Source organism: Leucopleurus acutus (assembly GCF_964270905.1).
Source record: "Leucopleurus acutus genome assembly, chromosome: 7".
Classification (NCBI taxonomy): domain Eukaryota; kingdom Metazoa; phylum Chordata; class Mammalia; order Artiodactyla; family Delphinidae; genus Leucopleurus; species Leucopleurus acutus.
This window is the reverse complement of record NC_139150.1, coordinates 6,156,912-6,171,039: the sequence shown is the minus strand read 5'-3', so window position 1 is coordinate 6,171,039 and position 14,128 is coordinate 6,156,912. Positions and strand designations below refer to the sequence as shown.

At 46.9% G+C, this 14,128-nt stretch overlaps 1 protein-coding gene across 1 annotated transcript in view; it reads left to right on the top strand.

Moving 5' to 3' along the window:
* Positions 1 to 13,203, top strand: part of GPR107 (G protein-coupled receptor 107) — a 70,571-nt gene extending 57,368 nt beyond the window's left edge. The window contains exons 17-18 of the mRNA XM_082843429.1: positions 585 to 706; positions 12,943 to 13,203. Of these exons, the coding sequence (XP_082699555.1) occupies positions 585 to 706; positions 12,943 to 13,039 (219 nt within the window). The 3' untranslated portion in view covers positions 13,040 to 13,203. The remainder of the gene's footprint in view (positions 1 to 584; positions 707 to 12,942) is intronic.
* The last annotated feature ends 925 nt before the right edge of the window (positions 13,204 to 14,128 follow it).

The window sequence follows — 14,128 nt, the reverse complement described above, 5'->3', positions numbered from 1 at the left end:
CAGGAAAGCTGCTGGATTACATGAGAAATCTGGAAGTAATTGCATTATTGATTTTAGTTTTCAATTTTAAAAGTTTTTGCAGAGAAAAGCCTCAGGCCGAGAAAGACTTGCCCTGTATAATTAAAATCTAGATGAAGCCAGTTATAGGGCTTAGAATAGCTTGGAATCCAGACCTCCCTTTTTCTTGCCCATTATTACTATTTCAATAACAAAGTATCTTTGCAATATACTAGAACTAGTTTAACTACTAGGGTAGCCACCATATGATTTCGAGACTTTTTTCTGGAGGCTCTCACTTGGTGCTTTAGACACTGTAGGAAAATGTATGTATGTAATGAGCTCTTAAAAGATGCCAATGAAGACACTTAAAGCAAGGAGTCTCAAATATCATCTCTGGGCAGACTGCTCCTAGCTAAGGCTTCAGCAAATCCTCTAAGGAAAATGCTCCCCAGCGGTCAGCTCTGGCATTTGAGTGACTGATCGGCGAGTGGTCGGGAGGGAGGGGGTCAGTTTGTTTAGTTCCACTGCTTTCTGAAGAACAATATTCTAATCCCTTTATTTGGGGGTGGTTTTAAAATTTGCAGCTCCTGGATGAAATGGCCACGCTGGTGTTCTTTGTTCTAACGGGGTATAAGTTCCGTCCAGCTTCAGATAACCCCTACCTACAACTTTCTCAGGAAGAAGATGACTTGGAAATGGAATCTGTGTAAGAATCTCCTTTTTTCCCTTCCCTCCCTCGCCCCTCACGTAACTAAGAGCAGCGTGGTATGAACTGGAGCAGCTGCTCTCCACAGTTTGTTGCCCCAGAGGTTGTCCCTCTATTTTTTTTTTTTTTTTTTTTTGCGGTACGCGGGCCTCTCACTGTTGCAGCCTCTCCCGTTGCGGAGCACACGCTCCGGACGCGCAGGCTCAGCAGCCATGGCTCACGGGCCCAGCCGCTCCACGGCATGTGGGATCTTCCCAGACCGGGGCACGAACCCGTTGTCCCCTTCATTGGCATGCGGACTCTGAACCACTGCGCCCGCCAGGGAAGCCCCTCATTGTAGTTTTGATTTGCATTTCTCTAATGATTAGTCATGTTGAGCATCCTTTCATGTGTTTCTTGGCAATCTGTGTATCTTCTTTGGCGAAATGTCTGTTTAGGTCTTCTGCCCAGTTTTGGATTGGGCTGTTTGTTTTATTGATATTGAGCTGCATGAGCTGCTTGTAAATTTTGGAGATTAATCCTTTGTCAGTTGCTTCCTTTGCAAATATTTTCTCCCATTCTGAGGGTTGTCTTTTGGTCTTGTTTATGGTTTCCTTTGCTGTGCAAAAGCTTTGAAGTTTCATTAGGTCCCATTTGTTTATTTTTGTTTTTATTTCCATTTCTCTAGGAGGTGGGTCAAAAAGGATCTTGCTGTGATTTATGTCATGGAGTGTTCTCCCTATGTTTCCCTCTAAGAGTTTGATAGTTTCTGGCATTACATTTAGGTCTTTAATCCATTTTGAGTTTATTTTTGTGTATGGTGTTAGAGAGTGCTCCAATTTTCATTCTTTTACATGTAGCTATCCAGTTTTCCCAGCACCACTTATTGAAGAGGCTCTCTTTTCTCCATTGTATATTTTTGCCTCCTTTATCAAAAATAAGATGACCATATGTGCATGGGTTTATCTCTGGGCTTTCTATCCTGTTTGATTGATCTATATTTCTGTTTTTGTGCCAGTACCATACTGTCTTGATTACTGTAGCTTTGTAGTATAGTCTGAAGTCAGGGAGCCTGATTCCTCCTGCTCCGTTTTTCTTTCTCAAGATTGCTTTGGCTATTTGGGCTCTTTTGTGTTTCCATACAAATTGTGAAACTTTTTATTCTATTTCTGTGAAAAATGCCGTTGGTAGTTTGATAGGAATTGCATTGAATCTGTAGATTGCTTTGGGTAATATAGTCATTTTCACAATGTAGATTCTTCCGGTCCAAGAACATGGTATATCTCTCCATCTGTTTGTATAATCTTTCATTTCTTTTTTTTTTTTTACATATGGTGTTTTTTTTGAATTTTATTTATTTTTTTATACAGCAGGTTCTTATTAGTTATCCATTTTATACATATTAGTGTATATATATCAATCCCAATCTCCCAATTTAATTTCTTTCATCAGTGTCTTACAGTTTTCTGCATACAGGTCTTTTGTCTCCTTAGGTAGGTTTATTCCTAGGTATTTTATTCTTTTTGTTGCAGTGGTAAACGGGAGTGTTTTCTTAATTTCTCTTTCAGATTTTTCATCATTAGTGGATAGGAATGCAAGAGATTTCTGTGCATTAATTTTGTGTCCTGCTACTTTACCAAATTCATTGATTAGCTCTAGTAGTTTTCTGGTAGCATCTTTAGGATTCTCTATGTATAGTATCATGTCATCTACAAACAGTGACAGTTTTACTTCTTCTTTTCCGATTTGGATTCCTTTTACTTCTTTTTATTTTCTGATTGCTGTGACTAAAACTTCCAAAACTATGTTGAGTAATAGTGGTGAGAGTGGACAACCTTGTCTTGTTCCTGATCTTAGTGGAAATGGTTTCAGTTTTTCACCATTGAGACCAATGTTGGCTGTGGGTTTGTCATATATGGCCTTTATTATGTTGAGGTCAGTTCCCTCTATGCCTGCTTTCTGGAGGGTTTTTATCATAAATGGGTGTTGAATTTTGTTGAAAGCTTTTTCTGCATCTATTGAGATGATCATATGGTTTTTCTCCTTCAGTTTGTTAATGTAGTGTATCACGTTGATTTGCCTATATTGAAGAATCCTTGCATTCCTGGGATAAACCCCACTTGATCATGAGGATCGAGTGTATGATCCTTTTAATGTGTTGTTGGATTCTGTTTCCTAGTATTTTGTTGAGTATTTCTGCATCTGTGTTCATCAGTGATATTGGCCTGTAGTTTTCTTTCTTTGTGACATCTTTGTCTGGTTTTGGTATCAGGGTGATGGTGGCCTCATAGAATGAGTTTGGGAGTGTTCCTCCCTCTGCTATATTTTGGAAGAGTTTGAGAAGGATAGGTGTTAGCTCTTGTCTAAATGTTTGATAGAATTCGCCTGTGAAGCCTTCTGGTCCTGGACTTTTGTTTGTTGGAAGATTTTTAATGACAGTCCCAATTTCAGTGCTTGTGATAGGTCTGTTTATATTTTCTGTTTCTTCCTGGTTCAGTCTCGGAAGGTTGTGCATTTCTAAGAATTTGTCCATTTCTTCCAGGTTGTCCATTTTATTGACATATAGTTGCTTGTAGTAATCTCTCATGATCATCTGTATTTCTGCAGTGTCAGTTGTTACTTCTTTTTCATTTCTATTTCTTTTGATTTGAGTCTTCTCTCTTTTTTTCTTGATGAGTCTGGCTAATGGTTTATCAATTTTGTTTATCTTCTCAAAGAACCAGCTTTTAGTTTTATTGATCTTTGCTATTGTTTCCGTCATTTCTTTTTCATTTATTTCTGATCTGATCTTTATGATTTCTCTCCTTCTGCTCACTTTGGGGTTTTTTGGTTCTTCTTTCTGTAATTGCTTTAGGTGTAAGGTTTGGTTGTGTATTTGAGATGTTTCTTGTTTCTTGAGGTAGGATTGTATTGCTAACTTCCCTCTTAGAACTGCTTTTGCTGCATCCCATAGGTTTTGGGTTGTCATGTTTTCATTGTCATTTGTTTCTAGGTATTTTTTCATTTCCTCTTTGATTTCTTCAGTGATCTCTTGGTTATTTAACCTCCATGTGTTTCTGTTTTTTACAGATCTTTTCCTATAATTGATATCTTGTCTCATAGCAGTGTGGTTGGAAAAGCTGCTTGATAAGATTTCAGTTTTCTTAAATTTACCAAGGCTTGATTTGTGACCCAAGATACGATCTGTCCTGGAGAATGTTCCATGAGCACTTGGGAAGAAAGGGTATTCTGTTGTTTTTCGTTGGAATGCCCTATAAGTATCAATTAAGTCTATCTTGTTTAATGTATCTTTTAAAGCTTGTGTTTCCTTATTTTCATTTTGGATGATCTGTCCCTTGGTAAAGGTGGGGTGTTAAAGTCCCCTACTATTGTGTTACTGTCAATTTCCCCTTTTATGGCTGTTAGCATTTGCCTTATGTGTTGCGGTGCTCCATTGTTAGGTGCATAAATATTTACAGTTGTTACATCTTCTTCTTGGTTTGATCCCTTGATCATTATGTAGTGTCCTTCTTTGTCTCTTGTAATAGTCTTTATTTTATTTTTATTTTTTTGCGGTACGCGGACCTCTCAATGTTGTGGCCTCTCCCGTTGCGGAGCACAGGCTCTGGACGTGCAGGCTCAGCGGCCATGGCTCACGGGCCCAGCCGCTCCGCGGCATGTGAGATCTTCCCGGACCAGGGCACAAACCTGTGTCCCCTGCATCGGCAGGCGGACTCTCAACCACTGTGCCACCAGGAAGCCCATAGTCTATTTTAAAGTCTATTCTGTCTGATATAAGAATTGCTACTCTAGCTTTCTTTTGATTTCCATTTGCATGGATTATCTTTTTCCATCCCCTCACTTTCAGTCTGTATGTGTCCCTAGGTCTAAAGTGGGTCTCTTGTAGACGGCACATATACGGGTCTCGTTTTTGTCTCCATTCAGCCAGTCTGTGTCTTTTGGTTGGAGTAATTAATCCATTTACATTTAAGGTAATTATCGATATGTATGTTCCTATTACCATTTTCTTAATTGTTTTGGGCTTGTTACTGTAAGTCTTTTCCTTCTCTTGTGTTTCCTGCCTAGAGAAGTTCCTTTAGCATTCATTGTAAAGCTTGTTTGGTGGTGCTGAATTCTCTTAGCTTTTGCTTGTCTGTATAGGTTTTAATTTCTCCACTGAATCTGAATGAGATCCTTGCTGGGTAGAGTAATCTTGGTTGTAGGTTTTTCCCTTTCATCACTTTAGATATGTCCTGCCACTCCCTTCTGGCTTGCAGAGTTTCTGCTGAAAGATCAGCTGTTAACCTTATGGGGATTCCCTTGTATATTATTTGTTTTTCCCTTGCTGCTTTTAATATTTTTTCTTTGTATTTAATTTTTGAAAGTTTGATTAAAATGTGTCTTGGCCTGTTTCTCCTTGGATTTATCCTGTATGGGACTCTCTGTGCTTCCTGGACTTGATTGACCATTTCCTTTCCCATATTAGGGAAGTTTTCAACTATAATCTCTTCAAATATTTTCTCAGTCCCTTTTTTTTTCTCTTCTTCTGCAACCCCTGTAATTCGAATGTTGGTGCGTTTAGTGTTGTCCCAGAGGTCTCTGAGATTGTTCTCAATTCTCTTCATTCCTTTTTCTTTATTCTACTCTGCAGTAGTTATTTCCACTATTTTATCTTCCAGGTCACTTATCCGTTCTTCTCTCTCAGTTATTCTGCTATTGATTCCTTCTAGAGAATTTTTAATTTCATTTATTGTGTTGTTCATCATTGTTTGTTTGCTCTTTAGTTCTTCTAGGTCATTGTTAAACGTTTCTTGTATTTTCTCCATTCTGTTTCCAAGATTTTGGATCATCTTTACTATCATTACTCTGAATTCTTTTTCAGGTAGACTGCCTACTTCTTCATTTGTTAGGTCTGGTGGGTTTTTGCCTTGCTCCTTCATCTGCTGTGTGTTTCTCTGTCTTCTCATTTTCCTTAACTTACTGTGTTTGGGGTCTCTTTTTCGCAGTCTGCAGGTTCATAGTTCCTGTTGTTTTTGGTGTCTCCTCCCAATGGCTAAGGGGTTGGTTCAGGGGTTTGTGTAGGCTTCATGGTAGAGGGGACTGGTGCCTGTGTTCTGGTGGATGAGGCTGGATCTTGTCTTTCTGGTGTGCAGGTCTGCGTCCAGTGGTGTGTTTTGTGGTATCTGACCTTATTATGACTTTAGGCAGCCTCTCTGCTAATGGGTGGGGTTGTGTTCCTGTCTTGCTAGTTGTTTGGCATAGGGTGTCCAGCAGTGGAGCTTGCTGGTCGTTGAGTGGAGCTGGGTCTTAGCATTGAGATGGAGATCTCTGGGAGAGCTTTTCCTGTTTGATATTACATGGAGCCAGGAGGTCTCTGGTGGACCAATGTCTTGAACTCGGCTCTCCCACCTCAGAGGCACAGGCCTGACACCCAGCTGGAGCACCAAGACCCTGTCAGCCACGTGGCCTCTTAATAAATGTTTAAGTGTATAATACAGTGTTGCTAATTATAGCCACAGTGTTTTACAGCATATATATGGAACTTAATCATCTTGCATAACTGCTTTTTAAGACATGCTCCCAGGCTGCCTTAAATCAAGGTAGCCATTCCTTCCGTTAGGTCTCTCATTTGTGTAAATTTGTTTTCATGCTTCACGTTCATATACAAGTTGTTTAAACTAGTCATTTTAGTTTTCAGAAAAGCTTTCTAGTCAATTCTTCATTTCATTAGGGGCTTTTTCTGAGGTTCTGTCTTTTCTTTTGTTTGGAACATAGTCTTCGATTTCTTCATTTTGCTCGACTCTTGTGTTGGTGTCTATGCATTAGATAAACAGCCGCCTCTCCCAATCTTGAAGGAGGGGCCTCATGGAGGAGATGAGCCTCCTCCTTCAACCCTGCCCTGACTCTTGGTTGTCTCTCAAACCTTTGTGATCATCCAAGTGGCCTATTTTATTTTTAGTGGCTCCTGGTAGTTGAGGGTTTTCCTAGAACTATCAGTGTCCCGAAGGGAAGGATCTCAGGCAGCACTGAGATTCAGGCAGATTGGAAGCCAGACGCTCAGGCCAGAATAGTTTTCTTAAATTAAGGTTTATTTTGAAGAAGTCTGAGTTCAATTTAAATGTCCGCCAATACCTTCCAAAGTAAGGTAATATTCAGAGACAATTTCCTCATCAGATGGCTTAGAGAAATTTCTGGAATATTCACATCCGAAGATTCCTTATTGATGAATGCCTTTGACTTAAATCTAACCAAAAAGTGCAGCGTTATTCTTTGTACATTTTTATTATATATTTATAATGAACAAGCTTAGTTGGAAACAATTAAAATACTTAAGCTGTTGGTAAAAAAATTAAAAAATAGAGTCCGTCTGGTAAGCAGCAGCTTTGGGAAGTAACCGGAGACGTGGTGTATTTTTCCTTTCCCCTGCGGGGAGCCCTGTAGCTCAGCATTCTGTAACCGTTTGAGGCAGGGTTGCTCTGGGGTCATAGCGAGAAGCTGAATGGCTGGGTCCTAGCATCTTCCGCTTGACTGAAGTGTGGTCAGTTGATGTTCTCCCCAGCAAGACAGGCGTTCCTGTTCCCCACATCCTTTCCATCAGCCATTGCATCTAGAAGCGCAGATGCTTTGTTAAGGTATGTTTGTCTCATTGGCAAAATTTTAAAAATTTGTTTTGGTTTTTATTTCTCTCTGACAGTATTTGGTGGTAGTGGTAACGAAAACGCAAGAGGGCCTGTGTGTGTGTTAAAATCAGGGGAGGAAAAGGGAAGAAGACAGACCAGCAGTCCGCTGGAGACTAGGGGGAGTGTGTTTCTTTCTTCTGGCAAGATTTGGGGAGGGTGGGCAGTTTGAGCCAAGGTTGACCCTTGGGTTGCCTCAGCTTCTACTCCTGTTACCGGGGAAGAGCGCTCTGTGCTCTGTTCTCCGGGGTTGGCTGAGTGTGGGCCCTCCCGTAATGGTGACGTGAGCGTCTCTTCCGTGACGGGAGGGCTGCACATGTACCAGCCTAGAGAGGGAGTCGGCCCAAATGAAGGTTTGCTTACAGGAGTGGTGGTGGTGTCCCCGGGAGCACCAGCCCCGATGAGCCTGTGAAAGACAAGTGGAGGAGCCAGTTGAGGCCAGGTGCCTTTTAGTCAGCAAGGCAGTTGTACTGGGGTTTCTCTTTAGCTGAGAACTCGACTGTTGGGAAAGTTCTGTGAAGTTAAAAGATGTGACAGCAGAAGAGGCCTGAGGGGGAGGCTTCAGCCGCAGGTGAGGGTCAAGGCTCAGCAGCTTCTGGGACCGCCGAGCCCGGACTGTCATCTCCCTCTTCTGCTCGGAAGTTCTGTTCCTGGAGGGCCCTTCTTAAATCCTCCAGAAATAACCCAAACCAGAGACCAGCACAGCCTTGCCTGTATTTTCTAGAAGGTCTTGAGTGCTCTGTCATGCACACTGGAGGGTGTTTCCTGAAGGAGGGCACTAGGTCTGATCCCCACCCAGGACATTAAGCACCTCTTTGTGTAAAGTATCAGTAATAATGTTTATGCCTCGCACACCTAAGACGAATTCACACCCTTCCTAATATGCCCTCTGCACCAGAACTCTGACCTGGGCCGCGCAGTGACCTTTCTGACTGAGGTTCTGGGTAGCTTCTCATTCACCTCTTCTTACCTCCTCTGTCTGAAGCTGAGCTGCGGGAGGGCGGTGCATTGGGAAGTGAGTCTGGCCCAGGGTAGTGTGTCCTCCCCGCCTCCAGCCTAGGCCTGCATGCAGTCCGGGCAGCTACGCCCCCTGGGCCTGGGAGAATGAGGGCGCCTTCGGAAGTAATGCTGACTTTCCATCTTTTTCTCTTTCTGTTCCTTTCGACATCTCTGTTTGGGCTCAAGCTCAAAGTGGCTTACTGATTTTGGTAACAGAATTTATCATAACAAAATCAGCAAGTTAAGTGTTGGATGTAATTTCAGTTATCAGACTTTTAGCCACCGCACGTGCTATGTGTATCCTTGATGGTCTGAATTATTTCTGCCATCTTGAGAAGCGGGAGTGAGAAGAGATCTGGTTTGGGTTCCAGAAGCTGTGTCTCTGGAGTTCCCCTTCCCGAGTGCCAGTAACCTTTTACTACTTCCTGCACTCGTGCAAGTGGGTAACCAGTAAATGTAGAAACAGAGGTTGGAGACTAATAGAATTGTCTCCTAACCAAGCCTCTCCACATTTCAAGTCCAGAAATGGTTAGCATTTAGATTTAGTTTGGTTACAGAAACAGATGCATCCGTGTGCCACTTCGGCCCAGGCCACAGTTGACGGCAGTCTCGTGTGGCAGAAGGAGCAGTGGGGACCCGAAGCCCCCTTTCTCGTCTTTCCCGTATTCATTAGGGCCCTGTCGGTTGCAAACACGAGACTCAGGCCTCTACAAGGAAAAGAGAGGTCACCACATAGGGGTAGAAGGAAAGCGGGAGGCAGCTGGGTCCGTCCGCTCCCCCCGTCTCCGCTGGAAACCCCCTCCTCTGGGCACCTCTCTGCTCCACTGTCTTCTCTATCCTCCACGCTCCCCTGGACCCATCCCCCTGGGAGCCCCTCTGTCGGCTTAGCACTGTGGCCCCTTGCCTCAGACCGGCTCAGGGGCTGCTGACCCTGGGGCCAGTGTCCTCTTGAAGTCAGGAGTGGCCACCTCGGCTCAAAAAACTTGAGCAGGCCCTGAGGGCAGGACAGCTTCTGCTGGAAGCAGCGTGGGACTTGGCAGCCAGAGAGGCTGGCTTGGCCTGGGCACCGAGTCTACTCGCGCTGGTATGAGCGCTCTGTCAGCCCTACAGGTGGTTCCGGACACCAGCCGGTGCCGAATCCCCCAGTCTCCTGCGGGAACAGCATGACAGAGTGTAGACAGCGCTGCGATAGAGGTGTGTGTCTGGAGCCACAGAAAGGCATCTCAGCAGTGGGGGCGAGAGGTCAGGCAGGGCTGGGATGGGCAGAGGCAGGAAGGGCAGGCCTTGCCCTCTGGGGACCAGGCTGTCCCCGCCTGGGCGGCTCCAGGGGCTGCGCCTGCATTCGCATCCCTGGGGTTTGAGTTTAGACTGAACATCACCGCTGCTCGGTGCTCGACCTGAGCTTTGTCCGGTGTCTTTCTGCACCACACGGAGGGCCTCTGCGCAGGTTGTGTGTAGTGCGGGGCGCTGCTCCGAGGACGGCTCTGCGGCTCTTTGTCCCCATTCAGTGTTTGTACTGAAACCAGGGCGTGCGGGGGGTGCGTGGAGCTGTGCAGCTGCCAAAGCGCCGCCTCCTGCCCGGGAGGCTCCTGGGCGCCAGTCTGACCACGGCCTCCTCCTCTGTCTCCTCCACCTGGCGCCCCTCTCACTTCCCAGAGGTTCCACTGGGGAGCCAGGGCACAGCGCCCGTCCAGCCCCACACCACACCCCATCACCGCTGGCTCCGCCCGTGCCACCCTTCTGTGCCCACGCACCCCTCACCCCGCAGCCGGGCGCCTCCACTCCGCTCACTCACCGCTCCAGTCTCCAGCTCCAGCCCCCTTGCCTGTCCTGAGCTTCGGGCCCCTCTGTCCACCTGTCACCCCAAGCTTGCCTCTCCCCTGCATACCCTGTGGGCTTCGGCATCCACCCAGTCGCTGTCAGCAGAATATGGGTCTTGGCCTAAATGCCTCCCTCTCCCTCGGCCTGTGTGGGGTGAGTGACCGCTTCTTGGAGGCTTAACGTCGTGTCTCCCGCCCTCTCCCCACTTTATCCTGGTGCCCTGCCCTCGTGTGGCCGATGTCCTCACCTCCCATCTTCTTCCCTTCCCGTCCATTCTCCTCAGCTACCCAAATCACCTGTAGACTGTTTTTTAAGAGGATACCCTGGCTCCTCCCCGGAGACTAGATTCTGAATGTTGGGGGTTCAGGTGTCTCTGTGCTTTTTTGACTCCCCTGGATCCTGCTGGAGCCAGGCCCGAGAACCCAGGTATAAGAGTCACGCCCACCCCGGTGACACGGCATGGAAGGCCGTCCACAGCCCCCCACGTGCCCACCCTCGACTCTCCTGCCACGTTCCTTCACCAGCAGCTTCTTAGCACTCCCTGACTGTCGGGGAGCTTTCTTGTGTTTCCTCCAAGCCTTTTCTTGTTAGATTTCTTTTCAGAAACTCCCCTGCCCTCCCCCCTCTCCTCCATCTCGCTGCTGCTCCTGTCTTTCAACACAGGAGGTGACTCTTCTCACCCCAAGCTGTCGTCACACCTGCACCCTGGCACCCCCATCCTGTCTGTGTGAAGTGGCTCTGCGTGTCCATCTGGAAGACCGTCCCTTCTGCTGGGCAGTGGGCTCCCTGGGAGCACCAGTTCCAGCTCTCTGTCCTTGCCCCAGGCCTGGCCTGACAGAGCGAATGTTGTTTTCTCAGTTGGGCCACCATCTGGCAAGGAGTATTTCCTTAGGGAAGGAAAGGGAGCAAAGGTTTTCCCAGGCCCACTCTCCGAGCCGCCCTTGGGTCACAGCGCCTGTGCTCTGCCCTCTGTGTCCGCGCGGGTTGGCCGCCTCCTTGTCCTTTTCAACCTGGGGCAGTAGCCACACGATCCGCCGGCTGTTGCCAGGAGTGTTTCTGGAAGACTCGAGGTTGTACTTCTTCCCTTATGTCAACAGGTTTGGAGGCGCATAGGGGTTGCTCTGCTGGGGCTGGAAAGGCTTGTGGTGCCTGTGTCCTAGTCTGGAGAAGGTCCCTTTAGAAGCTGCCCTGGGTGCATGGATTTCTCCTGGGAGAAGTGTGAGCGCTTCCCGGTGAGGTCAGGCCCGAGACGGGCACCGGCTGGCAGGAAGTGATGCTAGGTTCTCTCAGTTGGTGTTCCCTTTGTCTGGGGGCTGCATTTATACTCAGCCACAGCCTCTGCAGGGATCCCTCAGTTCCCACAAGAACCACCTACCTGCAGCATACTTTGTCCTGGCTTTACCAGAAGTACAGGTAACACATGAGTCCAAAGGACTCTTGTTTGAGAAAAGCCCCAACTCTGGGGAGGACTGGATGGCTTTGGGGCTTGGTCACAGCAGCAGCTGGTGGCAGGAAAGAAGGGAGAAAAAATTTTCTTTCCTTACTCAAATAAAATAATTTATCTACTGTTAGGTCCAGCTGGACAAACTCTAGATGTCACATGTAGGGCCACTGAGTCGCCATTTGTAAGTAACAGGACTTGGGAATTGGTGCGGGGGATAGGTAGGGTCCTTGGAGAGTCTGTTGGAATGATTGATTGCATTTATTTTACTGATTAGGAAATTCCTGTTGGTCCGCGATGGAGGAACATAGGTGCCTCCTTGCTTCCTAGAGTCCTTAGGGAGATGCTGGGCCAGGGGTGTTTGTTTCTAACACTTTATTTTGTAGAACAGTTTTAGGTTCATAACATTGAACAGAGGGTACAGATACTTCGCATATGCCCCCGCCCCACACACGCATAGCTGCCTCCATTATCAGCATCCCCTGTCCACAGTAGTACGTTCCTTACAACTGATGAGCCTGTATGGACGTATTACCATCCAGAGCCCGTAGTTTACAGTAGGCTCACTCCTGGTGCTGTACACCGTGTGGGTTTGGACAGATGTGTGCCCACCATTATATAATAGAATCATACAGAGTCATTTTGCTGCCCTGAAAATCCCCTGTGCTCCGCCTAGCAGGTGGAGTTCAGTATCGACTTGGTGTTTCCTGCTACGGAGCCGCTCAGTTGCGTCATGGATACCCAGATCCTTAGAATCTGTCTAGCTCACATTTTGTGAGGCAAGAGGCTATCTTCTCATAGACCCCCACCTTCTCAGGAGATGTCGTGAGTCACTCTCTGTCTCTAACGGTCAAAGAATCTTTGGGCCCAGAAAGTTCCTCTAAACCTGTGGTTCTGTCCCAGGACTCAGAAATGATCCACTGTGGCTGGTTAGTGTAAACGTCTACAGCTGATTAGCTTTTTTTCAGAATGTTAATTATGATACAGATACTGGTGTCATAATTGTGACTAGTGTGTATACGTAACAAAAATTTGTGACAAAAAGAAAGAGATGAATGCTGGTTGTGATAACAGCTGGTATGTAGTGACTGGGCAGGACAGAGAATCTCGTTTTTCCCTCACGACAGTTCTGGAAAGTGGGGACTGTGTTTCTCCTGCAGCACAGGGAGGTCACGTGACTTGGGCAAGCTTACACAGCTAGCAAAGGGCGGGTCAGGATTTGAACCCACGTGTGTCTGATTCCAGAGCCAACACCCTTTACCCCTGGCTGCCACTGTGCTGTGGTGAAGACGGCCTTTTACTTTAAGACTGAGGTTTTCCTCGTTTTTTCCCTCATTCAGAGTGACCACGTCAGGGGTGATGGAGAATATGAAGAAAGTCAAGAAGGTGACCAACGGCTCGGTGGAGCCGCAGGGTGAGTGGGAAGGCAGCGCGTGATGGAGGAGCTCCGAGGCGGCACTGTCAAAGGAAACGGTTTATTCGTAGTCCTGTTGGTCTGCGAGAGAGGTCGGCCCTCCTGACGGTGACACCGCAGAGCACGTGGCTGGGAGCAGTTGCCACGGAAGCCTAACTTTTCACTCTTTTCTGGAGCCGGATCTGTGGCTGGTGATAGGCAGCTAGAATTCTCCTTCAGGTGGGAGTGCTGGGTAGGGGGTGTAAGAGGAGGAGGGTAAAAGGAAGACCTTGTTTTTAATCTCTGTTATTTTAAATTGGGAACTCTTCAGGTAGGTGCAGTTGTGACCCAGTGTGTAGCAGCGGAGTGTTGGTGGATGGGGCACGGCGGGTGGTGGTGTGTCTGCAGCCGTTCAGGGCACGGGAAGGGGCTTTAGGAAACGAGCAGATGTCGAGTGGGGCACAGGGGCTCACAAAGAAGGGAGAGGTGAGCATCGCTGCGTCTTGGGGGCAAAAAACGAGTGAGATCAGGTTATTTTAGAAAGCAAAGTCAAAACCCAATTTAGTATTAAGAGAGTGCCCCAGGATTTCCGGCCCTGAATGTCGCCCCAGACCTTCATCCCGGATTCTGAAAGTGACCAGGAGCGACAGTCGTCCGAGGGCTACGGTGTCAGAGTCAAGGCCCTGGTGGTGGCAAATGGTTCTCTTGACTGAAGTGTGTTCTGTGTTACCTAATGGATGGACGGAAGTGTGTTTTTAAGCTCGAAAAGCCGCCTCCTGTAGGATTTCCCTGAACATCTGGTCCCCCCGACGGCGCAGAGCAGCACTGTCTCTGGCGGCCCTCTCTTCCCTCTCTTCTCGCAGCTGCATCTATTTTGTGTGATCAGAATACGGGGAAATGGGAAGGACTTGTCCTTAAGGAGCAGCTGGGGGCAGAAAGGATCATGTCAAAGCAGATCCTTAAGGCACATCGTCATCATGACAAAGCTTTCCCTGTAGCCAGGTAGGACTTCTAAAGGGAGGAATGCAGCAGACCTTGTCCCTGTATTCCAAGAGTAAGTATGCGAAGAAGATGAGGGTGATTAGCAGGTTTACTCTGGGGTGTGGGGATGATGAGATCTTTCACAGAAGCTC